At 40.6% G+C, this 27,095-nt stretch overlaps 1 protein-coding gene across 3 annotated transcripts in view; it reads left to right on the forward strand.

The window, feature by feature from the left end:
• The first annotated feature begins 2,678 nt into the window (after nucleotides 1-2,678).
• The window catches only part of eif2a (eukaryotic translation initiation factor 2A), a 31,622-nt gene continuing 7,205 nt past the window's right edge, over nucleotides 2,679-27,095 (forward strand). For 2 of the 3 annotated variants that reach the window (XM_069897435.1, XM_069897436.1), the window contains exons 1-8: nucleotides 2,679-2,749; nucleotides 3,553-3,627; nucleotides 7,211-7,329; nucleotides 9,296-9,395; nucleotides 13,585-13,667; nucleotides 17,101-17,174; nucleotides 20,961-21,105; nucleotides 24,649-24,765. In XM_069897435.1, coding sequence (XP_069753536.1) covers nucleotides 2,703-2,749; nucleotides 3,553-3,627; nucleotides 7,211-7,329; nucleotides 9,296-9,395; nucleotides 13,585-13,667; nucleotides 17,101-17,174; nucleotides 20,961-21,105; nucleotides 24,649-24,765 — 760 coding nt within the window. In that variant the 5' untranslated portion in view covers nucleotides 2,679-2,702. Of the gene's footprint in view, nucleotides 2,750-3,552; nucleotides 3,628-7,210; nucleotides 7,330-9,295; nucleotides 9,396-13,584; nucleotides 13,668-17,100; nucleotides 17,175-20,960; nucleotides 21,106-24,648; nucleotides 24,766-27,095 lie in introns of those variants that run through there. The other variant, XM_069897437.1, reaches the window with a different exon arrangement.

The raw sequence follows: 27,095 nt of genomic DNA on the forward strand, positions 1-27,095 counted from the left end.
TAATAAAAAAATCTGCAGTTTCTTGGGTCTAGTGCAGTAAGCAGGTACTGATAAAACTCAGCAGGTAAAGTAGCATCCATAGAAAGTAAAAGGCAGTAACCGAAGGTGAATTTCTAGACTTTATCTGCGAAACTCCGAAGGCTTTCAAATACATAAAATATATCCTTCTAAATATAATTGCACATTTCATTATGTTCAATATTGTATATTGGAAAACTTGATATTGCATTGCATGTTATTTAAAAAAAACTTTTAAAATGAATCGATGGCTTTCTGTCAGCTGTCTTCAACTTCATTATATTTATCTGTGCCTCAAATTAATTATCATATGGAGCCAATTTACTTTGAGTCACTCAACAAATACATGACAAGGAACCTACTGTGGATTGTCGAAAAAACATTCAGTTTTTGTTTTCTAATTTTAGGAAAGCAAATGTTAACTTTGCCACTGAGATAATAGGTGGATACAGGTAGGAGGGCACAAACAAACTGACTGGAAGACAGCAAATGTCACGCCACTTTTTAAGAAGGGATGTAGGCAGGAGACTGGAAATTATCAGCCAATTAGCTTGACGTCTGTAGTTGGAAAAATGCTTGAAACCGTCATTGAAGATGAAATGGTGAAACTTTTGGAATGTAAGAGTTCAATCAGGCAGACGCAGCGTGGTTTTAGAAAGGGAAGATCTTGTTTGACAAACTTGTTAGGATTCTTTGAGGATATAATGGGTGCGGTGGATAAAGGGGAACAGGTTGATGGTATATTTGGATTTCCAGAAAGCTTTTGATAAGGTGCTGCACAAGTGACACTTCTCAGTAAGTTACAGGAAAGTGGAGTCCGAGGAAGTCTATTGGCCTGGATTGAAAATTGGTTGTCTGACAGGAGGCAGAGAGTCGAGATAAATGGGAGTTTTTCAGGTTGACAGAGAGTGGTAAGTGGGGTGCCACAGGGGTCGGTGTTAGGCCCACAACTGTTCATCATTTATATTGATGACTTGGAGGAGGGACAAAATGTGGTGGAGCCAAGTTTGCGGATGACACGCAATTGAGTGGAAGAGCAAATTGTAATGAGGATGTGGAGAGTCTGCAGAGGGATAGAGTTAAGCTGGATGACTGGGCAAAGGTCTGGCAGATGGAGTACAATGTTAGTAAGTGCGAGGTTATTCACTTTGGCAAGAAAAATAAAAGAGCTGAATATTATTTAAAGGGTGAAAAACTACAGCATGCTGTTGTGCGTCCATGTGGATGCAGGGAGAAAGTTCAAACTTCTTCCAGACAGAGCCAGATTTGACCCTAGTTGTTGGTGCAATAGCAACATTGAGCTAATAGCGACACTAACCATGCTATCCGTTCTTTTACATTTCTGCCGGAAGATGTGATTGGTGGCAGCACTTCCACACCTTTTTTCAGCTCTTGACGGAGACTGCTCTCTCCATGTCTCTCTTGTTTGATCTTCCTTCCCCATCCAGGCAAAGAAGGTGTAACATCTGTCCCTACTGCACCTCTCTCACCTACTCAGCCCTTCTAGGTGAAACACATTTCACATGAGCCTCCTCTAATGCCAACTGCATTTGAGGCTCTCCTTATGGCTTCTACATTGAAGAGACCAAGCACAAACAAGGCCGTGGCTTTCCTGAGCACCTGCATTCTGTACTAACACTCAGTTACTAATCATTTTGAGACCAAACATAAATTTGAAGATGAGTGCCTCATATTCTACTTAGGAAGACTACAACCCAACGTATGAATATTGAAATCTCCAATTTTGCTCCCTTTCTCTCTCTCTCTTCGTCCATCTAGGTCCTCTCCCTTCTTTCCTACTTCCCCAGCTCCCTGCTAACCTAGTACCTTTCCCCATCCTCTCCACCTGCCCACTACTTACACAATTACACGGCCATCCCATAAAACAGGAGCGGAATAGGCTATTCAGCCCACTGTGTCTACTCTGCCATTAAATCATTTTCCCTCTCAGCCTCACTGCCCGGCTTTCTCCCCATAACCTTTGATGCCCTGGTTAATCAAGAACCTATCAATCTCTGTCCTAAATACACCCAATGACCTGGCCTCCACGGCTGCATCGTTCCCATCTCGCCACCATTATTCCGTTATATGGTTCCTTCAATCTCCTTCCTCGACCAGTTAGCTCCATCTTCTCCCTCCCCACTTGCCTCCAACTCACCTACCAACCTCTCCCACATTCCTTTATGATGGTGCTAGTCTTTGCTCTCTCAGTCCTGAAGCAGGGTTTTGATCCGAAATATTGCTGTCCATCTTCCTTCATGAAGACCACCTGATCCACTGAGACCTTTGGCAGTTTTTTTTTAATGTATACGAGAATAATTCTGTTGAAAAAGGAAGTCCTGTTGTGTTTGTTTAAGTGTTAGGATTTAGATTGTAGTTCCTGAACTTGTGGATACACAGGGTCAGAATTCCCCTTCAAAGATTATTTGAATAAATTAAAAAATGGGGGAAAGTAGCAATGGAATTGGATTAACAGAATTTCGTGATATAGCCACCTCCTTTACTGATTATAATTCTCAGTTTATAAATCATCTTCTGATACAATGAATGCTACAATTAACTTTGGAGTCAAAATTAGTGCCATTTTCACTATTTGGTATATGCACATGTTGTAGAAATAATTTTTTTCAAGACATTGGATTTTTTGATTGTGTATTATAGTTCGAGGCTCTGATGGAATCTATATGCTCAATGGCCCTCCTACATATACGGAAAACACATCTTTCACAAGGTATTTTTAATATATTTATTGTTAAACTTTTATTGAATATGTATTGAATATAAGCTGGATGGAAAAAAAACCCTTGGTTTTGAAGTAGAAATCTTTGGCTAGTAACAGAGTACCATGCTTGACAAGCTGCGATGGTTTCAAACCACAAATTCCATTCTGGTGGAGACAAGATTTGGTGCCAATGGAAGGTTCCTCTCCAAGCATGGAGGAATTGGCTGATGACTTGCTCAGCACATTTTTTTTGGGCCTAGTTATCGGATGATAATCATACATAATTTACTTTTAAACTGTCCTCTCAGTTTAAAAAAAAGTATAGCTATTATAGGAAGCTCTTCTAACACTGAGAAAGTCAGTTAAATGAGAAGGATCTATTGTTTTGGTACTTTACATTCTTGATTATACAAATAGCAGTTCTAGTCTAGTTCACTTAATTTTGAATTTTTATTGTATCTACAATTTACTTTTAAGATATAGCATCGTAATAGGCCCTTCTGGCCCATGAGCCTGAGGTTCCCCATTACAACCGTGTGACCAATTAACCTCCAAACTCCATTTGTCTTTGGAATGTTGGAAAAAAAACTGGAGAACCCAGAGGAAACCCATGCAGAGACTAGGAGAACATGCAAACTCCTTATAGACCAGATTCAAATCAGGGTTGTTGGCCTTGTAAATAGTGCTGTGCTAACCAAAGCATGTATTTGGGCAAAGTTGTTTCTGCTAGGTTGGAGCCTGGGAGGATACTTCAGTTTGCCTTTGTTTGAATCCTTCAAATAATTATTTTCCTTTCCCTCTTTATTTTACAGAGATGACAAGAAAAATTGCAAAGGGTTTGTTTTCAGCACAGATGGATCGTTGTTCGCCTGGTGCAATGGGGAAAAGTCAGTTCTAACCTATATTCTCTAGTCACAAATCTTTCCACCTTTACAATCAAATTTAACTTTCTATTTTGAATCGTGTCCCTAGAATATATATTCAAATTATTGTTGAATATTATGTCACTTCAAAATTTTAAATTGGGAAATTGTTGCAATTTTATCTTGCTGCTGTGTTTTAAGTTGATCTATTGTAATAAACTAGGAGGAGGAGTACTGACAGACAGATAACTCGAAAAGTACCACAGCATAGGCTTGTATCACTATTATATGTGTTTTTCAACATACATAGAACAATATAGCACAATACAGGCCCTTGATGTTGTGCCGACCTATATATTCCTTCTTTAAAAAAAGTGCTAAACCCTCCATACCTCATTACCCTCTATTTTTCAATGTTGCAGCCTCCACCACCATTCCAGGCACCTACAACTCTGTTTATATAAAAAAAAAGAATCTTACCCCTGATGTCTCCCCTAAACTTCCCTTCTTTAACTTTGTGGTTATGTTCTCTGGTCTTTGCTGATCCTGCCCTGGGAAATAGGTGCTGTCCACCTTATCTATGTCTCTCATAATCTTGTATACCTTTATCAAGTCTCCACTCATCCCTCTACGTTCCAAAGAGAAAAGTCCCAGCTCTACTAACCTTGCCTCAGAAGACTTTTTTCCCAATCCAAGCAAAATCCTGGTAAATCTCCTCTGTACCCACTCCATAGCTTCCACATCATTCCTATAATGAGATGACCAGAAATGAACACAATACCCTAAGTCTGGTCTTTCCACAGATTTGTAGAGCTGCAACATGACCTCTCTACTCCTGAATTAAATTCCCCATTAATGAATCCCAGCATCCCATAGGACTTCTTAACTTTCCAATCAACCTGCGCGGCAACCTTGAGGGATGTCTGGATTTGAACCCCAAGGTCCCTCTAGTCATCCACACTCTTAAGTAACCAACCATTAACCTTGTACTGAGCCTTCTGGTTTATCCTTCCAAAATGCATCACCTCACACTTATTTGGATTGAACTCCATTTGCCACTTTTCTGCCCAACTCGGCATCTTGTCTATATCTTCTTTGTAACCGACAACCTTCAGCTCCATCCATCACTCCTCCAACCTTCACATCTTCTGCAAACTGACCCATCCTTCCGCCTCTTCATCCAGGCCATTTATAAAAATCACAAAGAGCAGGGGTTCCAGAAGAGATCCTTGCAGCACTCCACAAGTCACTGACCTCCAGGCAGTATACTTTCCTTCCACCACTACTCTCTGTTTTCTTCCTACAAGCCAACTTTTTTTTATGTACACAGCTACTTATTCCATGCCTCATGACTTTCTGGTGAGACTCTCATGGGGGACCTTGTGTTATGAGCCCAGAAGACCCCAAAATCCAGCAGCAATAGATATTCACCAAGAAAAATGGTTACTTAAACAAAAGTTGCTTTTAATTATCTTTAAACATGAAAACAGGATCAAACTTTATCTTATCACTATTAACTTAACTAACCTAACTTAACCCCCTTCTAATTCTAAGCGCATGAGTATGTAATGCGTGTGTGTAAGTTTAGAAAAGTTCTTTGATTCACAGTCCAATCTCACTTCTCATTCCTCCAAGTTTACTGGTTGCAGGCAATTCTTATACTTTGCATAGAATTTAACATTTATGAAGTTCACCAGGCTTTGGTGTTTGACAGGTCAATACTTACCGCACAGGAAGGTTCTAGTTGGTTTTCAGAGAGAGATTTGTTGTTCCTGGATACAAACTGATCCCTTTTAATCAGCCTCGTCAGTGTCTTGCTGAAGAAACTTGCCCCTTCAGGATTTTCCAGATGATGGCCTTTTTCTTTCAGATCACCACAGAGTTCCTTTTTGTTTTTCTTATTTCAAGTGAAACATTAGGCAGCTAGTCTTCACCTCTTGCATGAACCACAAGGGCTTTGACCAGGCTGAACTAAGAACTCACAACCCATCTTCCAAATGGGGTTTTTCCACAAGCTTGTCAGCTTGTCCTGTTCCAGTCCCAGCTGCTGCTGCTGAACTGTAGAACTGCAGAACTGATCTCTCTCCCCCCTCCCCCTCTCTCTCAGAGAAAAGCCTGTTTTTCCCTCTCTGCTTGCAAAACCACATGACCCTCTTAGAACAGCAAGCTGCACTCCAGACAGCCTGTGGCTCCAAACTACTCCTCCGATCTCTTTCATCTGTTACTTTTCAAAACAACAATCTCTTGGGCACTCCCCAAAGATTTTGCAAAGGCGCCCTGTCTGGCTTGAGCAGAGCTCCAGTATTTTAAATGAGATCTGTTTTGAAGTGTTTGTATGTGACCTGCACTAAAAAAAACAGCCCCAATTTATCTCCCAAAAACATATCTATTTTAATTACAAGCACAACATAATATTTTACACTTGTCCGTTGCCTTGCTAAAATCCATATAAACCACATCTACCACCTTACCCTCATCAATTTATTTTGTTACCTCCACAAAGAACTCAATTAGGCTTTTGAGGCATGACCTTCCCTTCACAAAGTCATGTTGACTATCCTTGAGTAGACTGGACTTCTCCAAATGCTCATAGATCCTGTCCTTAAGAATCCTCTCTATAAGTTTGCACACCACTAACGTAAGACTTTCAGGTGGTCTAGAATTTCCAGGATTCTCCCATTTACCTTTTTTAAATAAGGGGACCACATTTGCCATTCTTTAATCCTCTGACACCTCCCCTGCGACCAAAGAAAATTCAAAGATCATATCGACTGCCCCAGCGACCTCTTCTCTCATTTCCCACAATAGCCTGGGGTATATCGCGTCATATATCACGTCTGGCCCCAGAACTTGTTAATCTTAATGATTTTAAGATCCAACACTTCCACTTCCTTAATCTCCATATTGTCCAGGTCACAGATCTGTTCAGTTTCGACCTCACCATGATCAAGGTCCTTTTCTCTTGTGAATACTGATGCAAAGAATTCATTTAGGACCTCCCCAACCACCTCTGCCTCCAGGCTCACGTTGCCTCCTTTAGCAGGCCATCTTCTTTCTTATCATCCTTAATTCTACATAGCAGGACCTTTTCATGCCCCCTTTGGGCTCTTCTGAGTCCTTTGGTAAGCTCCTTCCTGGCTACCATATATACTTTTCATGAGCCTTTCCTGTTTCCTGCTTCCTATATCTAATGTGTTTCCTTCTTCCTCTTGACTAGTTGCCTGACCTGTTTTGTCAGCCATGGTTCCCTTTTCCTACCATCCTTTCCATGTCCCATTGGGACAAACCTATCTTGAACTTTGCACAGTTGGACCTTAAACTTCCTCCACATTACATCTGTGTTTTCACCCTTAAACATCTGTTTCCAATTTATTCTCGCTAGTTCCTGCCTCATCCCTTCATAATTAGCCCTTCCCCAGTTAAGCACTTTCCCAGTTTGACGGTTTTTATTCTTTTCCACAATTATGTTGAAAAAGTCTAAGTACTGTAAAAGTCTACCCCTCTAGTTATCCAGACCTTTTTGCATATGCTATTTTGTATTGATTGTTCACTCTCTAAATAGCTTTGATCAGATTATGTTTGAATAGCTTCTCTTTCTTTTCTCCAGTGTAAATATTGTGCGTACCTTGGACAGTCAGTTATTGCACTCTTTGGATCTACCTAAAGCAGCTTTGCTGGAATTCTCTCCTCAGGGAAAAATCTTGGCAACTTGGCAACCTTATATTAGTGAGTAATTCATTTACAGGAGGCCTATATTCTCCAGTTTATCTCCTATAATTACGTAGTGAGCCATTTCACGTGAGGGCGCAGATTGAGAGAATGGGTGCTGGCATAATTTCCTTTCTGTATTGGAGAAAATTAAAAAATAAATAATTTTGTTTTATTTTGACATTCTCTCATGCCATTTTTTTCCCCAAATATACTTAATTCACAAAGACTTCAGGTTTATACAATACAGTGCCTTGAAGTTGATATATTCATCACGCCATGTTAGTGCCATTACTTAACTTTGGTGTGGCATCGGCTATCATTTACATACAACCATTGAGCAAACAGTTCATGGATTTTAACAAGAGGTGCCATGGTAAGAAGGTCTTAAACCAGCCATGCTCAATAAAAGGTTGAGAATGGCTGGCTTAAACTGTGAATCTTTGCAGTAGCTCCACCTAGCTTCAGTGTACTCCAGAGTACATAGCCCTGGATCTCCGAGTGTCCCTATTTGCAGCGCAACAGCTTATACTGTTCTGGAATTCTAGTATGTCTTGGTTGGAGGAAGTCACGGACCCAATCGGAGAGGGACAAACTAGTCACAGATCCTTCAGTCTGATTATGTTTGGCTGTCAAGCAGCCATTAACATTGATTTCTATGAGTTCACACCTTGTGACTCATTCATGGAAGGTAGACAGTCAAACTATATACATGATTTTCTGTGTGTTTGTGCTTCAACAGTTCTTATGTTATTTACTTGTATTGGTTTCACTTCTGGTTAAAACATCAGAATCAGAATTTATTATCATGAACAAGTCCTGAAATATGGTGTTTTGTGGCAGAATCATCGTGTAAATGTTCATATTATAACCATCTTACAACATTAATATAAATAAAAATAGTAGTGCACAAAAGTAAGGCAGTGTTTTTGGTTCATTGATTATATAGGAATTTGATTAGGCTCCCGTACCTTTTTCCCAATGGTAGCAGCGTGAAGAGGGCATGGCCTGGGTGGTGGGGGTCTTTGAGGATAGAGGCTTCAATACATTTATTAACTATATTCTTAGTAATTGTTACTGTCGAATCCTAATTGAATATGAATAAAATTCAGACAGGTTGTGGCTGAGAGATCTTTAAAATTTAATTATGTAATTTAATACTGTACTTGGGAAGATTGTTCCATTTGGGAGGGGTGGGGGGGGGCTGGACCTCAAGTAGCAACAACAAATATAAGATGGTGGCCAATAAATCCAATCAGCAAAATAAAAGCAATATTAGCCAGACTCTAAACCATAGGAATTGATTGATGCAGCAACTAATCCCAGGCTTCCTAAAGGTTGGACGCTGGTGCAATTGACAGCCTAATTCAATGCTGGTTTCCCTATTAAGTCCATTGACAGAGCAGTAACTCCCTGACTAAGATGCTCTGGATTGACATCTGGCCCTCAGATGTACGCTGGGGAGGACTAGCTTTGGAAAGGCAAAATAATTCACTTGAAAAGGGTCACTGGTTGTATGGAAATGGATTTGTAGAAAGTATTATACTTATTCTATGTTAATAAATAATTAAAAAATGAAAATTTTATAGAAACGTAATTTTTTTTAAAGGACTTGTCACAAAATAAAACTGCTACAAAACTCTATGACCAGGAACTGTGAAAGACTAATGGCATTCTGAAGAATCAAGAATCTGTGCTTAATCAGAAACAGATTCCATTTTGCAGGGGTCAGAAAGTTTACCATCCCACATCCCAAAAAGCTAAGTGCAGGGCTGTGCTCAGAGACTCTGGATACAAATCTAGGACCAGGAAGATTCTTCCCAATGATAGAAAGAGGGACATATGGAGCAAAAATACCATCTGGCCAAATGATCATTTTCTATGTTGTGAATTTTGCACAGTTTTGACTCAGAACATCACAATAATCTATCAGTGTGTAATTTCTGTCAACTGAAGTTCCTTATTCTGTAATATCTTTCTTTAGCAACCAAAAATAATCCTCAAGGAGAACCGAACCTACAGATTTGGAATCTTGCATCTGGACAATGTCTCAAGTCATTTTATCAGAAAAAAATGCAAGGCTGGTAAGAATATGTTTTTTTATACGTAAGAAAATTTACAGACTGTGTTTTATTAAAACACTATCAATTGTTGTCAGTTTCCATTCCACTTTAACAATATCAAATTAGAGAAGGTGACAAGTAAAGTTCATGCCCACTCTCAACTGAAGAAGTTATATTGTATACACAGTACAACTATGATGATCTAAAATGGTTGGAACCGGGCCTATTTCAGATAAATAATATTTTCGGACAATTGGTCATTTTTTAAAAACAGCCCAGTAGTAGCAGCAAATCATTTGTAACAGTGTTTAAACAACAAGGGAAGGCTTTTTAAGCATTAAAATAATGTTTAATTCTCACCAAAAAAAATAACTGAACAAAATAAGATAAATTCAACACCAAAAACTTGGAATTCTATTCAGAGGTTTTTCCAAACTACCAAATGTTTTCAACCTGCGATGTCAATTCAGCTCTGAAAAAACTTCAGATAACTGAGGATTTCTGATTTTTCTAAAATCCTCAATTATCTGAAATTTTTTTCGGAGTCGAACATACGTCACTTCCTGGTCCAAAGAATTTTGGATAACTGAGAATTTTGGATGATCTGATTTCAGATAAATCAGAGTTGTATGTTAAGTAAAATACCAACAAATAAATTGATTCCTGATTTGTAAGTTGGAATTGCAAGTGAATAGTGAGCAAACTGTTTTGGGCAAAAGGTCAGATACATAGTTCCAATCTGTGGAATTCATTGTCACAGAGGGCAGTAGAGGCAGGTTCATTAAATATATTTAAGAGGGAATTAGATCTATTTCTTCAGTATAAGGGTATTAAAGGTTACGGAGAGAAGGCGGAGACGGGGTACTGAACTTTAAGATCAGCCATGATCTCGTTGAATGGCGGAGCAGGCTCGAAAGGTCGAATGACCTACTCCTGCTCCTATCTTCTATGTTTCTAAAGCCCTCAGTTCATCTGAAATAGAGTCATAGTCTTACAGCAAGGAACAGGCTCTTTGACCCAACTTGTCCAAGCTGACCAAGTTGGCATTTTGTGCAAGGCTCACTTGCCTGCGTTTGGTCCATATCCTTCAAAGCATTTCCGATCATTATCTGTTTAAATATCTTTCAAATACTGAAATTGCGCCTGCTTCTATTATTTCTTTTGGGAGCTTGTTTCAGATAAAATCACCCGTCAACTGATAAAGTTACCCCTCTTGTCTCTATGGAATATCTTAAACCTATGCCCTCTAGTTTTAGAATCATCCACCCTGGGGAAAAAGGCTTTCACTTTATCTATACCCCTCATGATTAACTTTCACTTTATCTATACCCCTCATGATTATATAAATATCTATAAAGTCAACCCTCAGCTCTTGGGAATAAAGACCAAGCCTATCTATCAGCTCCCTATAATTCAGGCCCTCTGATCTCGACAGTTTGTTGGCTCTCAGATCTGAGTGTTTATTGACTTCAGAACTATGAGATGAGAAAAGCCCAAAGTCCATCTATTTTGCATTCTGATACTCTAATATTAATGTAGCTATTGATAATCGTAGATATTGATCCCTAACAATTACTCTGCAGAAGATTCAGAATGATATAACAGGATAACCAATGCGGGAGACATTTGAAAACCGTGAATCCAAAGTTACATTTTACCTCCTAATCCTGATTAAATTGTTACATATTATGTTATCAAATTTCTCAGAGACTGTATGCCAAAATATGGAGGTGTATTAGAAGTGTTAAATTAACTGGGACCAGCGAGGTGGCACATAACAACAAATCTTGTAATTTACCAGTGCCTGTGCCCTTTCTTTTGAATGACTTATGATTTTTTTTTTAATTTAAAAATTTTTTTCACACTATGAACCTTATTGACCAAAATACACATAAACCTTTCCCTCTTGAATATACACAGTGTCATTTTCTCCCCTTTTTTTACCCCCTCCCTTCCCTTCCTCCTTCCCACCCCACTCAATGTTCAACATATACAACATATTAAACAATGTCATCAGACAATGAAAATAAACAAGAAAATTGTGTCATCTACTTTTGCACACTGGATCAGGTCATTTCGTCGTCTTCTCATTCTGTCATTTTAGGGGGTGGAGGTCCGCGGTAGGACCTCTCTGTTATGTTTCATGTACGGTTCCCAAATTTGTTTGAATACTGTGATGTTATTTCTTAAATTATATGTTATTTTTTCCAATGGAATACATTTATTCATTTCCATGTACCATTGCTGTATTCTCAGGCTCTCTTCTGATTTCCAGGTTGACATAATACATTTTTTTGCTACAGCTAAGGCTCTCATAATAAATCTTTTTTGTGCTCCATCCAAATCGAGGCCACTTATTTTATGATCTTGATTACTGCTTTAACAGTATGAAAGAGAACAAAGATGTTTGTTGATATCTACTTCATACAGTTTGTCTTCTCAAAGTCACTACATTGGTGAATCTCTAAAGTAGAAGCTTCACAAAAGCGATGATGTGTGTGATTTCTACTCGTATGTTTCCATTCATATTCTCACCTGCAAAACTTCACAAAATTCAAGAGGTGAAATAAAGCTTTTCATTTGTAAGAGGCAACAGAACACTTTTTTTGAGGCGTACTACAGGAAACAGCAACAAATCTGATAACAACCAGATAATATTTTAGTGTCATTGATTCAAGGATAAATATCATTTTCTTTTTTCCTTAAATAATGCCATCAGTCTTTTACATGCATACACGAGAGAGTAGACAGTACTTTGTCAGTACTGCGTTGAAGGGTCCTTCCAGAATTTTGCTCTGAGTGGGACTAGGAACTCAATTAAGCCAAAGCTGACGCTTGCCTGTTGTAAAATGATACACTTTAACACAATGTGTTGCATTCTAAATTGTTGGTTATTAACGTGAAAACATAGTTCTGATATGTTATCTTTCTAGGTTAAAAGTAATTGCCTAGATTTAAGTATATATTTTTCTTAAGATTGCATAATTCCATTATTTACTGCAACAGGAAGCAAATTCTGGTTGCTATTTATTGGCTACATCTAATTGGCCTTGGTGAGTAACTTGCCAGGCCACTTCAAAGCGGTCGGAGTCCAACAGTATCAGACAGATGTTTACGCTGTAAGAAGGAAACGGGAACAACAGTACGTGCAATTTGGGCAAGTGAGAAAGTGGAAAAGTTTTAGGAAGATCTAAATCGGGTATTAAATAAAATCACAAAAAGCAACATCCCAAAAAATCCAGAGATCTTTCTTCTAAGTAATATAAGAAGTAAAGAACTTAGACTTGAAAAAAAAAGATTTATTATGAGAGCCTTAGCTGGAGCAAAAAAATGTATTATGTCAACCTAGAAATTAGAAGATAGCCTGAGAATACAGCAATGGTACATAGAAATGAATAAAGGTATTCCATTGGAAAAAATAACATATAATTTAAGAAATAACATCACAGTATTCGAACAAGTTTGGGAACCGTACATGGAACACAACAGCGAAGTCCTACCGCGGACCTCCACCCCTTAAAATGACAGAAGGAGAAGAAGACGAAATGAACTGACCCAGTGTGTAAAAGTAGATGACACAAATTTCTTGTTTATTTTCATTGTGTGATGACATTGTTTAATGTATCATATAGGTTGAACGTTGAGTGGGTGGGAAGGGGGGGTGAAGGAGGGAGGGAAGGGAGGGGGGAAAGGGGGAGAAAATGACACTGTGTATATTCAAGAGGGAGATGTTTGTGTGTATTTTGGTCAGTATGGTTCATAGTATGAAAAATAAAATTAAAAAAAAAAAGCAGGGTTGGACCTCCCATCTCGGGTTACCCTAATGCCCCTCGATTAGATTTGTTCTGAGGCTGACTCTGCTTCAGAGTATTTAAGAATCAACCACATTGGTATATATTGTAGGCCAGGCAGGTTAAGTATGGCAAATTCCCCCCTGAAAGCTTGTCTGATTTTGAGCAACAATTTTGCTAGATTTGCTATCATTATTAATGAACAGCTTTTTCTTTATGAATGAACTCCAGATTATAAAGGGAATCCAAATTCCACAGCTGTGATGTTGAGATTTGAACTCTGTTATTTGGATTTGTTACTCTAGGCTGTAATTACAGAAAAACAGTCATTGATGTGCAGAAAAAGTTGAAAATTTAACTCGTCTGTTTTGATTAGCTGCATCACATGTTAATAAACTGCTTTTTTCCCTTGAGATTAGGTGTCCTTGTTGGTCAGATGATGAAAGTATTTGCGCACGCAATGTAAACAATGAAGTGCAGTTTTTTGAGGGAAATGCATTTGGTAGGTAATTTCATCCAGATGATTAAGTGAAGATTATTTTTACTTATTTTTCCACAAGATGCCATGTGTTGAAGATCAATTTGTATAAATAATGTTTGGCTTTTTGAGTAAAACATATAATGAGATTACCAATAAATCAAATAAATGAACATTGAAGAACATTTCCATATTTCAAATATACTGATACATCCTGGTTATTTGCATCTATTGTTTCTAATGGAAGCAACAAGAGTAAATACAATGCAAGTTTTAATTTAAATTAAATTTAGACATACAGCACAGTAACAGGCCCTTCTGGCCTATGAACCTGTGACACCCAAATACTTTATAAACCTACAACCCCTGAATGTTTTAAAGGGTGGGAGGAAACCCACACAGACACAGGGAGAACGTACAAACTCCTTATAGACAGCACCATATCTAAACCCCACTCACTGGCACTTAAATAGAAAATTACAGCACAGGACAGGCCCTTTGGCCCTCGATGTGCCAACTTATAAATTCCTACCAAAAAAAGAACTTCCTACCTCAACCCTCTGCTTTTCTTTCAGCCATGTGCCTGTTTAAGAGTCTCTTAAATCCTAATGTTTCAGCCTCCACCATCATCCCTGGCAAGGCATTCCAGACACCCACAACTCTGTGTTTAAAAAAAAAACCAAAAAAAAAACCCCAAAGTCTCTCCTAAATTTTCCTCCTTTCACTTTGTAGAAATTTCCCCTGGCGTTTGCTTTTTCTGCCCTGGGAAAAAGGCACTGGGTGTCCTATTTATCTATGCCTCTCAGAATCTTGAGCTCGAGGCAGAATACTTTCTGTCCACTACTACTCTCTGCTTTCTAATTGCAAGCCAATTTTTAATCCATGCAACAACCGAGGGTCCTTGAATCCCATGCCTCATGACTTTCTGACTGATTCTCTCATGGGGGACCTTGTCAACTGCCTTAATAAAATCCATATAGACCACATCTACTGTTTTGTTTTGTTAACTCCTCAAAAAACTCAATTAGGCTTTTGAGGCACAACCTTCCCTTCATAAAGTAATGCTGACTATTCTTGAGTAGAATGGACTTCTCCAAATACTCATAGATTCTAACCTGAAGAATCCTCTCCAATAGTTTGCACACCCCTGACGTAAGACTCACCGGTCTATAATTCCCAGGATTCTCCCTATTACCTTTTTTAAACAAGGGGACCGCATTTGCCTTCTCCAATCCTCCAGCGCCCCCCTGTGGCCAAGGAAGCCTCATAGATCAAAGCTAATGTCCCAGCCATCTCTTCCCTCCCTTCCCACAGCAACCTGGGGTAAATGGTGTCCAGCCCCCTGTATTTGTTAATTTTAATGTTTTTAAGAAGATCCAACACTTCCTCCTCCTTAATCTACACATTGTCCAGCTCATCAGCCTGTCTATTCTGACCTTGCCCTGATCAAGGATTTTTTTCTCGTGAATACTGAAACAAGGTATTAATTTAGGACTTCCTCTGCCTTCGGGCACATTTTGCCTACTTTATCCCAAAGCAGCCCTCCCTTCATTATCTTCATCCTTCTGTTAGAACCCCTTGGGATTCTCCTTAATCTTACTTCTCGTGCCCCCTTCGAGCTCTCCTAAATCCTTTCTTAAGCTCCTTCCTGGTTAGGATATAATTTTCATGAACCCTTCCTGATCCCTGCTTCCTAAATCTAATGTGTGCCTCCTTCTTCATCTTAAGAAGCTACCTCTCCCGTTTTGTCAATCATGTTTCCCTTTTCCTACTATCTTTTCCCTGTCCCAGTGGGACAAACCTATCATGAACCCAGTGCAAGTTTTCCCCAAACTTTCTCCACCATAGTTCTGTGCTTTCTCCCTTGAACATCTGTTTCCAATTTACTCTCGCTAGTTCCTGCCGCTTCCCATCCAATCTTCCCCAATTAAATACTTTCCCATTTTGTTTGGTTTTATCCTTGTCCATAGCTAAGCTAAAGCTCAGGGAATTGTGGTCACTCTCACCAAAATACTCCCCCTCTGAGAGGTCCTAATCAGGTTCATTACCCAGTACTAGATCCAGTATGGCCTCTCCTCTCATCAGCTGGTCCATATACTGTGTCAGGAATCCGTGAACACACCTAACAAATTCAGCCCTATCTTTTCTTCTTGCAGTCAGGAAATGCCAGTCAATATTAGGTAAATTTAAATCTCCCAGCACAACAAACCTGTAATTTCTGCCCCTTTCCAAAATCTGCCTGTTTATCTGTTTGGGGCGGGGGGGGGGCTATAGACTACTGCCAGCACAGTGATTGCTGTCTTCCTATTTCTGACTTCCACCCACACTGACTCAGCAGACAATTCCTTTGTAGCGTCCTTCCTTTCTATAGCTGTGATACTATCCTTGACCAGTAATGCTACTCCAACCCACTTCCATCCTATTCCTTTTAATACACCTCAATCCCGGTACCTGCCACTCGTGTCCTTCTGCCACCCAAGTATCTGTAACGGTCACAACATCGTAGTTAAATGTACTGATCCATGCTCTAAGTTCACCTCCTTTATCGTTAATACTCCCTAGCATTGAAATAGACACATTTCAAATTCTCCGACAACATTTAGGTTTCCTCATTTGTTTGTGTTTCCTCACAAACTCAGAACACATTGCATCCAGTTTTTGATTTCTGCATTATATTCTACACGCACATTCCTGTTCCCAGTAACAGCTTCGCTCTAATTGTTATGCTAACCATGCCATGCAGGTTTTTGAAAAAAACTTTTATTTGTCGGGGTGGTTTCACACTAAAAGTGGGAGTTCTGTTGCTAAAGTAAGCCGATGTAATTTCATCCTCAACAATGAATGAAAAGTTGGAAATTGAACACAATATCCCTCACCGTAGGGAAATGAATTGAATGCTATGGGCTCCTAAATAAGACACATCACAAGAGTGGTTGGGTTCAATCAGTGATCTGCTCTGAGTTGGGTAAACTTAGTTGTGAGATTAGAGGAAGGAGTCCAAGATGCCATCTAGATTTCTCAATCTGATGGAGGAACTTAGCAGGTTGAGTAGCATCAGTGGAGTAAAAGAAAGGAAAGCCATGCAGACAACAGGGAGAACGAACAAACTCCTTACAGACACGCCTGATTCGAACCTGCTAACCATGCTGCCCTCAAGCTTTGGAAAATTAAAAATTTGACATAGGAGCAGAATTAGACCATTTGGCCCATCAATACAAGGATCCATGTATAAAGGATCAATGTAATTTCCCTTAGTCTATGATTACCCGCGACTCACTTATTGATAACAGTAATGTTTGTTTTCTTCTGGGTAAAACTCCTAGAAAGAATTTTAAAAATTATGTATTTGCTATTAGGAAATATTTGCTTATAATGTGTATTTATAGAGAGAAAGTTGGTAAACCAGTATTTTGTGATGAATTTTATTGACGTTACTTTCCAAATCCCTTCATACCAGATAAAATAGCGAACAAACTCCATTTGCAGAAAGTATCAGATTTTGCATTGTCACCAGGACCTCAGCCCTGCAAGGTAGTTTTATCATTTAATTGCTTTTGTGTTGTCTGTTTTGCATAGTATTTATAAGCACAACAGAAGTTAAGATTTGGGCTGCCTTTAAATTTGACCAATTATTGAGTTCAACTTAACATTTGTGTTGCCTGTCTCTTCTATAAGCCATAAGGAGAAATCAGTTCATGGTATTGGAACTGTTGTAGTTGAGAAGGAAGATCTGGCTCACCCCCAGTTTAAACTTCCTCTCAATATCCTTCAGCATTTCAGTCAATTGAATCACAGCATTGATCTGTTTATTAAGATAATTAAGAGTCTAAGTGTAGGTCTCTCTTTAGATGTAGAATTTCCAAATGCTTTAAGAGCACAGGAGACCGAAGGAAGCCTTTTGTCCCTCAAACCTGTTTGGCCTTTCAGTAATTCGACTGATCTGTGTCCTAATTCCATCACTTCTTATCAAGCTCTTTGGGGTTAGGAATGAATTTCTTCCACGGCTTATTGGACCCACTGTCGCAGGCAAGACCTGAGGTTCTTGATTGCTGTAGGTATTTTGGAAGTTTAAAAGGTGTTTCACTCCTTCTGTTGTTTATTCTGGGTGTTTATATGCTCCTGACAAATGGACTGTAGGTTCTTTTTAGAATGCTCCTCTTGGATCTTAAGTGCTCATGGGAGGGATTCCCATCAGACAATATGAATATCAAAGAGGCTTGGAGAATATCCTTGGATCTTTTTCTTTGGTAACCTGGGAATCCTTTGCAGTGGCAAAATTTGGAAAAGTATAATTTAGCTTTGAAATGGGATCCAGATCCAAAACATTCACTGTCTGTTGCTCTCCATGGATATGCCTGACCCCTTTGAGTCCTTCCAGCTTCTCATTGTTGCTGAAGGTTTCAGTGTCTGCTGTTCTTTTTCCCTTGCAAGTCTGGAGTTGGGCATGTGAACTATGTCGCTTGGCCATCAGAGCTGGTGGAGTGGAATTTGAGCCCTGGAAGCATTGTTGGCCTTGTTGTTGGCTGGCAATGAATTCTGGGGAACTTTATGGAGTCCGCATTGATGCCATTTCTCCAGCATTTTGTGGTTCCTGGTTTGGAAGGTGCACATCTCAAAAGGATGCAGGCGGGCAGAGTTCACAAATACTTAGTAGGCTATGAGATTAGTGATGCTTTTGAGCTCTTCAAAACATTTAAAAAAAAATCTGACAGAGGGAAGCTGATGATGAATTTTGTCGTGTAGATTTGTTATTGTTGAGAGATAGCCCTCAAGATCTGGAAAATGGTTCGTGTTTTCTGGGGAATCATTATGGACTTTAACATTGGCCTGTTTCACCAGGGGCAGATTGGTTGATGACTATTCTTGGGTTGATGTTAAATGTAAAGTCAATTCCATAAAGACCATAAGACATAGGAGTAGAAATAGGCTATTCAGCCCATCAAGTCTGCCCTGCCATTTAATCATGAGCTGATACATTTTTCCGTTCAGCTCCACTGCCCAGCTTTCTCCCCATAACCTTTGACGCCTTTGCTATCAATCTATTCCTTAAATACACTCAATGATTGGTTTCCACAACTGCTTGTGGCAACAAATTCCACAGATTTACCTTCCTCTGGCTAACGAAATTCTTCCAAATCTCTGTTCTAAGAGCACGTCCTTTAATTCTGAAGTTGTGCCCTCTTGTCCTAAACCCTCCCACCATGGAAAACAACCTTACTACATCTACTCTGTCCATGCCTTTCAACATTCAAAATGTTTCTATGAGATTTCCACCACCCCCCTTGCCTCATTCTCCTCGATTCCAACAAATATAGGCCAAGAGCTGTAAAATGCTCCTCATATGATAACCTTTTATTCCCGGAATCATCCTTGTGAACCTCCTCTGACCCTTTCCAACATCAGCACATCCTTTCTTAAATGAGGAGCTCACAACATTCTAAGAAAGGTCCCTCCAGTGCCTTATAAAGCCTCAATATTACATCCCTGCTCTTGCATTCTATTCCTCTTGAAATGAACGCCAGCATTGCATTTGCTTTCTTCACCACTTATTCAACATGCAAGTTTACCTTCAGGCTATTTACCTGACTACCTGTGTACTCCCAGGTCCCTTTGCATCTGGGTATTTTCAGTTTTCTCCCCATTAATCTGCCCGCTCACATTGACATTACCATCCTGAGTAAGATGTAACAGGTGAAATATGACCAGTTCAAAGAACAACATGGTGGGTGTATGTTTTAGAAGGACAAAGTATAAAACGATGGCCTACTTATCCAGAGTGAGACAGCATAGCTCTTCTCTTCCAACCCCCCATCCCCCCGGCCTCTGCCAAACCTTAGGATAAGTAAATGTCTAGCTTGGGTTTACCCCAGCACAGCATAATGATGATTAACATGTAAGCTGCTCCAAATGTAGTCATGAAAGACCACAGGACAGTCCTCTCATCCACCACCAGTGCAAAGCATTCTTGGATTTGGAAATTCCACCATGCCTCAAGGGGAAGGAAGTGGCTCTGCAGGCACTTACAGCAGCTGACAAACAAGAGGGCTAACCAATAAATGGCAGATGGAAAGTATAGCTCACTGCAAATCATGACATGTAGATTCTTCAGCATGGGAGGTTGTCAACAGTTGAGACATCCAAGAGCCCACCTTGCTGAGAGCTTATCAAGGAGATGTACAGTCATCACTGCTGGAATACTTAGAACTCCTCAACCATGAGCACCCTTGAATGCATTCCAGTCAAACTTGGCTGTCACTTCTGTCCAGTAACAAGTCCAAGAAAATTTATTTAAATTTAATTACACCTAATTAACCCGCAACCCCCGTATGTTTTTGAAGGGTGGGAGGAAATCCATACAGACACTGGGAGAACGTACAAACTGTAAGGTAAAAACATCATGAGATGGGACCGGAGAAGGAGTCACCCAGTACTAAGGAGTAACAGAATGCAGATGTGACCTTGTACACTCAAGATAAGCTTTGCACTAACAAGAATGATGTGCAGCAGGCTAACAGAGAAGGGTAGCAACAGTTTATTCATTGGACAATGTCATGGTATGATAATTTACTAAGTACGTATCCTGAGGTATAAAAAAAACACCACTTGCTGATAACGGCAGAATGCGCCTTCTCCAACTAACACTGTTAGTTGCAAGTGTTACAATCCGGCAATAAAGAACAAAGAACCTTGATTTCGACTCAGTCTGGTGTTTGACTCACTCATTCATGAACAAAGCAGACCTAACAAAACACAGATAGTGCCGGATTCGAACCTGCGTCATTGGCACTGAGATAGCGTTGCGCTAACCGCTATGCTAACCTCTACACTAATGATGCCAATTCAACACAGCTACCAAAGAAGACAGTAGCCCAAGTTTTGAAACTCGGCAGAGTAGAATCTCATTCCCAAAGTCACAATCTCGTTCCACTTACCTGCCATTGTAACAGGTGCCTTAATACTACTTGATTTGGGCATTTGAACCTGGTTCCATTGGGCTACTTCTGCAAATTCATGTGATGTTAATATTTATCATTCTGCACGTTATCCATCTTTGCTTGTAGTTTAGGTTTTTGATACAAAAGATTGACTTTGTGACTCAGCTTTGCATCATCTTCAGGGCTTCCATCTTCAGTGACAATAAGTGCTTGCTTACGATGCGTGCTTTTAAATTTGTTGTGAAGCAAATGATTTGGATGAAAACAGCACTATCTAAAATGAAGCACGTTATCTAAACAGAGACCCTTGTCCTCAGATGTTTTTAAACTCAGTTTCAAAATAGAACCATTGACTACAACAAACACCTTTTTTTTGTAAAAGGTTGCCGTCTATGTACCTGGATCCAAAGGTGCACCATCATTTGTTCGATTGTACCAATATCCAAATTTTGATGGCCCGTCTTCTGCCTTGGCAAATAAAAGCTTCTTTAAAGCTGACAAAGTGACAATGCTTTGGAATAAAAAAGGTAACATTCTGTTTAACAGTTCCTCAACCTATAAAGTCATACATGCCTAAAAACACTTGGTAACCAGCAGTTAAATGATCATCTTAAGTTGTAATAGTAAATAACGGAAGGACTCAATAGCACAGAAAACTGAGTGAAAAGCTCCACCTTATCATATCATATCTCACCCACTGAAAATGACTGGCACGCATGTTTCAGTACCTAGAATGATTCATGGTATGATTTGCAGAAAGTCGTGAGTCTGATTTTTGAGAAGCATTGATGAAGTGCCTTTCACTTGTATCTGGGCCCATGTCTGATCCTACTTGCTAAAGATTTTTACTCCTACCTCATTTCTTTAGGCTTCATTGTATTTGACTTGCCATAGATCAAAAGGTGAGCAACCAAGCGATGTGCAGTTCTAGGCAACCTGTCCTCTACTTGTTTCTTTTCTATTACCATCCCTCCCAAATGGTTCTGCTGCTTAGGAATTTGCCACGTGGATGAAAATACATTTATCTTTTCTCTTGTTCGCCATTCTTTTTCTTTGGCTTGGCTTCGCGGACGAAGATTTATGGAGGGGTAATGTCCACGTCAGCTGCAGGCTCGTTTGTAGCTGACAAGTCCGATGCGGGACAAGCGGACACGGTTGCAAGGGAAAATTGGTGGGTTGGGGTTGGGTGTTGGGTTTTTCCTCCTTTGTCTTTTGTCAGTGAGGTGTGCTCTGCGATCTTCTTCCAAGGAGGTTGCTGCCCGCTGTACTGTGAGGCGCCAAGATGCATGGTGGGAGGCGAGATCAGCCCACTGGCGGTGGTCAATGGGGCAGGCACCAAGAGATTTCTTTAGGCAGTCCTTGTACCTCTTCTTTGGTGCACCTCTGTCTCGGTGGCCAGTGGAGAGCTCGCCATATAACACGATCTTGGGAAGGCGATGGTCCTCCATTCTGGAGATGTGACCTACCCAGCGCAGTTGGATCTTCAGCAGCGTGGATTCGATGCTGTCGGCCTCTGCCATCTCGAGTACTTCGATGTTGGTGATGAAGTCACTCCAATGAATGTTGAGGATGGAGCGGAGACAATGCTGGTGGAAGCGTTCTAGGAGCCGTAGGTGATGCCGGTAGAGGACCCATGATTTGGAGCCGAACAGGAGTGTGGGTATGACAACAGCTCTGTATACGCTAATCTTTGTGAGGTTTTTGTTGGTTGTTTTTCCAGACTCTTTTGTGTAGTCTTCCAAAGGCGCTATTTGCCTTGGCGAGTCTGTTGTCTATCTCATTGTCGATCCTTGCATCCGATGAAATGGTGCAGCCGAGATAGGTAAACTGGTTGACCGTTTTGAGTTTTGTGTGCCCGATGGAGATGTGGGGGGGCTGGTAGTCATGGTGGGGAGCTGGCTGATGGAGGACCTCAGTTTTCTTCAGGCTGACTTCCAGGCAGTTTGCAGTTTCCGCAAAACAGGACGTCAAGCGCTGAAGAGCTGGCTCTGAATGGGCAACTAAAGCGGCATCGTCTGCAAAGAGTAGTTCACGGACAAGTTGCTCTTGTGTCTTGGTGTGAGCTTGCAGGCGCCTCAGATTGAAGAAACTGCCATCCGTGCGGTACCGGATGTAAACAGTGTCTTCATTGTTGAGGCCTTTCATGGCTTGTTTCAGCATCATGATGAAGAAGATTGAAAAGTGGATTGGTGCGAGAACGCAGCCTTGCTTCACGCCATTGTTAATGGAGAAGGGCCCATGTATCTGACCCGACCTTGTTGGTTTTCGTGCAGTTGGATAACCATGTTGAGGAACTTTGGGGGGCATCCGAGGCGCTCTAGTATTTGCCAAAGCCCTTTCCTACTCACGGTGTCGAAGGCTTTGGTGAGGTCAACAAAGGTGATGTAGAGTCCTTTGTTTTGTTCTCTGCACTTTTCTTGGAGCTGTCTGAGAGAAAAGACTATGTCAGTAGTTCCTCTGTTTGCGTGAATGCCATACTGTGATTCTGGGAGAACATTTTCGGCGACACTAGGTATTCTATTTAGGAGAATCCTAGCGAAGATTTTGCCTGCAATGGAGAGCAGTGTGATTCCCCTGTAGTTTGAGCAGTCTGATTTCTCGCCTTTGTTTTTGTACAGGGTGATGATGATGGCATCACGAAGGTCCTGAGGCAGCTTTCCTTGGTCCCAGCAGAACTTGAAAAACTCATGCAGTTTGGCATGCAGAGTTTTGCCGCCAGCCTTCCAGACCTCTGGGGGGAATTCCATCCATACCTGCTGCTTTGCCACTTTTTAGTTGTTCATTTGCCTTATATGTCTCTTCCCGGGTGAGGACCTCATCCAGCTCTAGCCTTAAGGGCTGTTGAGGAAGCTGGAGCAGGGTGGATTCTTGGACTGAGCGGTTGGCACTGAAAAGAGATTGGAAGTGTTCTGACCATCGGATGAGTATGGAGATCTTGTCACTGAGGAGGACTTTGCCATCTGAGCTGCGCAGCAGGCTTTGGACTTGGGTTGAGGGGCCTTACATAGCCTTTAGAGCCTCGTAAAAACCCCTGAAGTCGTCAATTTCAGCGCTGAGCTGGGTTCGTTTGGCGAGGCTAGTCCACCACTCATTTTGGATCTCCCGGAGTTTGCGCTGAAGATGGCTGCATGCGCGACAGAAGGCTTGTTTCTTCTTTGGCCAGGACGGCTTTGCAAGGTGAGCCTGTTGGGCAGCTCGCTTCTTTGCCAGCAACTCCCGGATTTCCTGGTTGTTTTCGTCAAACCAGTCCTTGTTTTTCCTGGAGGAGAAGCCCAGTATCTCTTCAGTGGATTGCAGTATGGCAGTCTTCAGCTGATCCCAGAGTGTTTCAGGGGACGAGTCCGTGAGGCGGATTGCATTCTCGAGCTTTGCTTTGAGGTTTGCCTGGAAGTTTCCTCTCACTTTGTCTGACTGCAAGTTTCCAACATTGTGTAGGCTTCATGGTCAAGAATTCCATTGCCTCCAAACTCGAAAACCTCCCGACAGGCCACTCGGACCGGATCATGTCTATGCGACTCCCCCTTCAAAACAAGCGTCGCATCACCCTCATCAGTGTCTATGCTCCAACCCTCCAGGCGGAACCAGCAGAAAAGGACAAGTTCTACACTGATCTGCGCAACCTCATTCAACGCACCCCTACAGCTGACATGGTTGTCATCCTTGGCGACTTCAACGCTCGCGTCGGCAAAGACTCAGAAATCTGGCCAGGAATCCTGGGCAAGCATGGTGTCGGCAAGTGCAACGACAACGGAAGATTAGTTAAATCCTTTTCTGACCATGCTACAATATGGTGCTACAATACCCATTATTTCTGCATCTGGAGAATTGCCAATTTAATTAGTTCCCCTGGGGAATATGTAATTAGCTATCTTTCCACAATAACTAACCCAAACATCTGCCTCTCTATCTCTTCTCTTTTTAAAGTCTTCCTTAAGACCTATCCATTTAATCAAACTTTTGGTTACCTGTCCTAATGTTTTTTTGTGGTCCAGTTTTTGATTGCTTTACTATGCTAATTGAAAATAATTGTTGGGTTCTCAGATTTTTAAGTAAATTTTGGCTTTCTGCAGGAACTGCTTTGTTGGTGATTGCCAGTACTGACGTAGACAAGTCTGGAGCATCATATTATGGTGAACAAACCCTGCACTACATAGCATCCAGTGGAGAAAGTGCATTAGTGCAACTGCGTATGTATTGTAAAAAAGATCCAAGAAGCCATTAAATTATTGCATTGGGGCTTTCCTTCCTTGTGTAAATCTAACTGCTACCTAGTTCTGTCAAATATGGATACTAATTGGCAAGAACCTTCATATTCTCTCCTAACAAATGTAAATGCTTTGAGTGTGTAGCTGTTATCATACCAGGAAGTTATGAGTTCTAATATGAATTTTCCTGTTAAAGTTATAATTTATTTTTGTGAAAAGTTTGAGGAATTTCTAATTGCTGTGGATACATACTTGGAGGGAGGACTTGGACCCAAAATGTTGATAATGTATCTTTACCTCCTATGGATGCTGCGAGACAGGCTGAGTCCCTCCAGCATTTCTTTGCTTTTAATGGAACCTAGAGCTGCTGGTCTTAAGGCTTCTAACCGAAGGTAGCAATGAGAAGAGTTTGCGACTAAGTACTGCATTTGTCCATCACTACAGCAGTAATCCAACATAATTTGTATCTTCCAAAACTAACATTGCTCTCAAACCTAGGAGCAAACTCCAGCACAGAAGCGGGCCATCAAGCCTACATAAAAGTGAGCCATGAATCTGGTGAAGAAGCATAGAACTTCAAGCATGCTGACTGCAAAAGCAAATAGTTGAAACAGATTTGAATAATATCACAGTCAGTGGTTCATAATGCATAAGGATGATTGAGTACAATTTAAACAACTAATGGGAAGGAGAGCCCATGAATTTGTCCATGGTGGCCAAGCAATGATTTTGGCCAGAAATGTTCAGGTAATCTTTCTCAGCCTCTTAATATCCTCACCATCAAGGGCACCATTTATTGATCTCTCCATTCTATCATTCAGAAATAGCTGAGACCATTGATAGAGCAAAGGCTTTTGGACCTGACAATAGTGAAGTGAAATCCTGAAGATTGGTGCTTCAGAGCAGACCATGCCTCTCACTGTTGCTGTGGTTCAGTTACAATGCTGCCATCTAGCCGACATTGCAGAATACTTCCAGTTCAAGTTGCACAAATCCAATTTGGCCAATTACTACTTCATTAGTCTCGTCTCAACAAAGTAATGGAAGTAAATGAAGAAAATCTATGGATGCTTGCATCAAGTGCAATACACAACACTGCTGGAGAAATTCGCAGGTCACACAGCATCCATAGGAAGTAAAAGGGAATCAATGTTTCAGGTCTGAGCCCTGCGTTAGGAATGTAAAGCAATTTTTATAAAAAGTTATTTTTATCAAAAAAATGCTATGAAGTTCCCTCATTGCAGTTGCTGATGCAAGCATGGGCAAAAGGACAGAAGTCTGGCGCGCTCAGGGAAACTTAATTCCGTTCGGTGCAAAACACCCGATTCATTATCCAGAAACAAATCTTCACTCAATCCACCACTGTTCCAGTATGTGCAAAATCTGTGCCTATTGGGCAAGGCTTCTTGAACATTATTTCTGAAAGCTGGAAGGACATGGGCATTTGTCTCATGTAAATACTGCCACTTGGAAATTTTGCTCCAAGTTGTACTCTGTTCTGACTTGAAAACTTGTTTTTCTTCCTTTGTCACTTTTCGATCAATCTCTTAGCATTCCCCGCCACTGCCCTTCTTATTCCTAAGGTGTGGTACCTTCTCTGTATGGATAAGGAAAAGTGTTATTTTTATCTGGCTTTATCTCCTTAAGTCAAATAGCAGCATAACATGATGCGACTCATAAGGAAGGGTGCTTCATTGGAGTAACTAGCAAAGTTTGTACTGAAGCACCTGAAAGAACAGCATTAAAAACTGGTTTATTGATTTTGAGAATCCTCCTTGAGGAGGAAAGAGAGGTAGGGAATTGGAGGGATGAGTGGAATTCCAGAGCTTACAGCCAAAGACCTGAAGGCATGGCCAAGACTAAGGTTATGCAAGAGACCAGAAATGGCAAAATTCAAACCCCATGGAAATTGCATCGAAAGGAAAGGCACCATAACGGAGTGAAAATGTTTTATAATTAAGCTACTGCTAGCGTGGAAGCAAGTGACAGTTAACAAGTACTGGGTGATAAAAATTAACAAACTTGGTGTAAATTAAAATATAATTGGCACAGTTGGAATTAAAAGGAAGACCACCCAGGAGAATGTTGCAAATGCCCTGCCTCATTTTCATTCTTCAGGGAATGCCAGCTGAAAAGGTCGAATGTGGTTATATTCATGTTGTGTCATGTCAAACCCTTGTTATTCTCAAGGTACTCCACAACTCAGTAATTTGAAATTCACTGCTGTTGTTTAGACAAACATGGGAGCCAATTGGAGAGGAACAAAAATAGAAAAACAGCAAAATTATCTTTTTTTAATTTCAGAATGAGAA

The sequence above is a fragment of the Narcine bancroftii genome, chromosome 9, assembly GCF_036971445.1.
Source record: "Narcine bancroftii isolate sNarBan1 chromosome 9, sNarBan1.hap1, whole genome shotgun sequence".
Lineage (NCBI taxonomy): Eukaryota > Metazoa > Chordata > Chondrichthyes > Torpediniformes > Narcinidae > Narcine > Narcine bancroftii.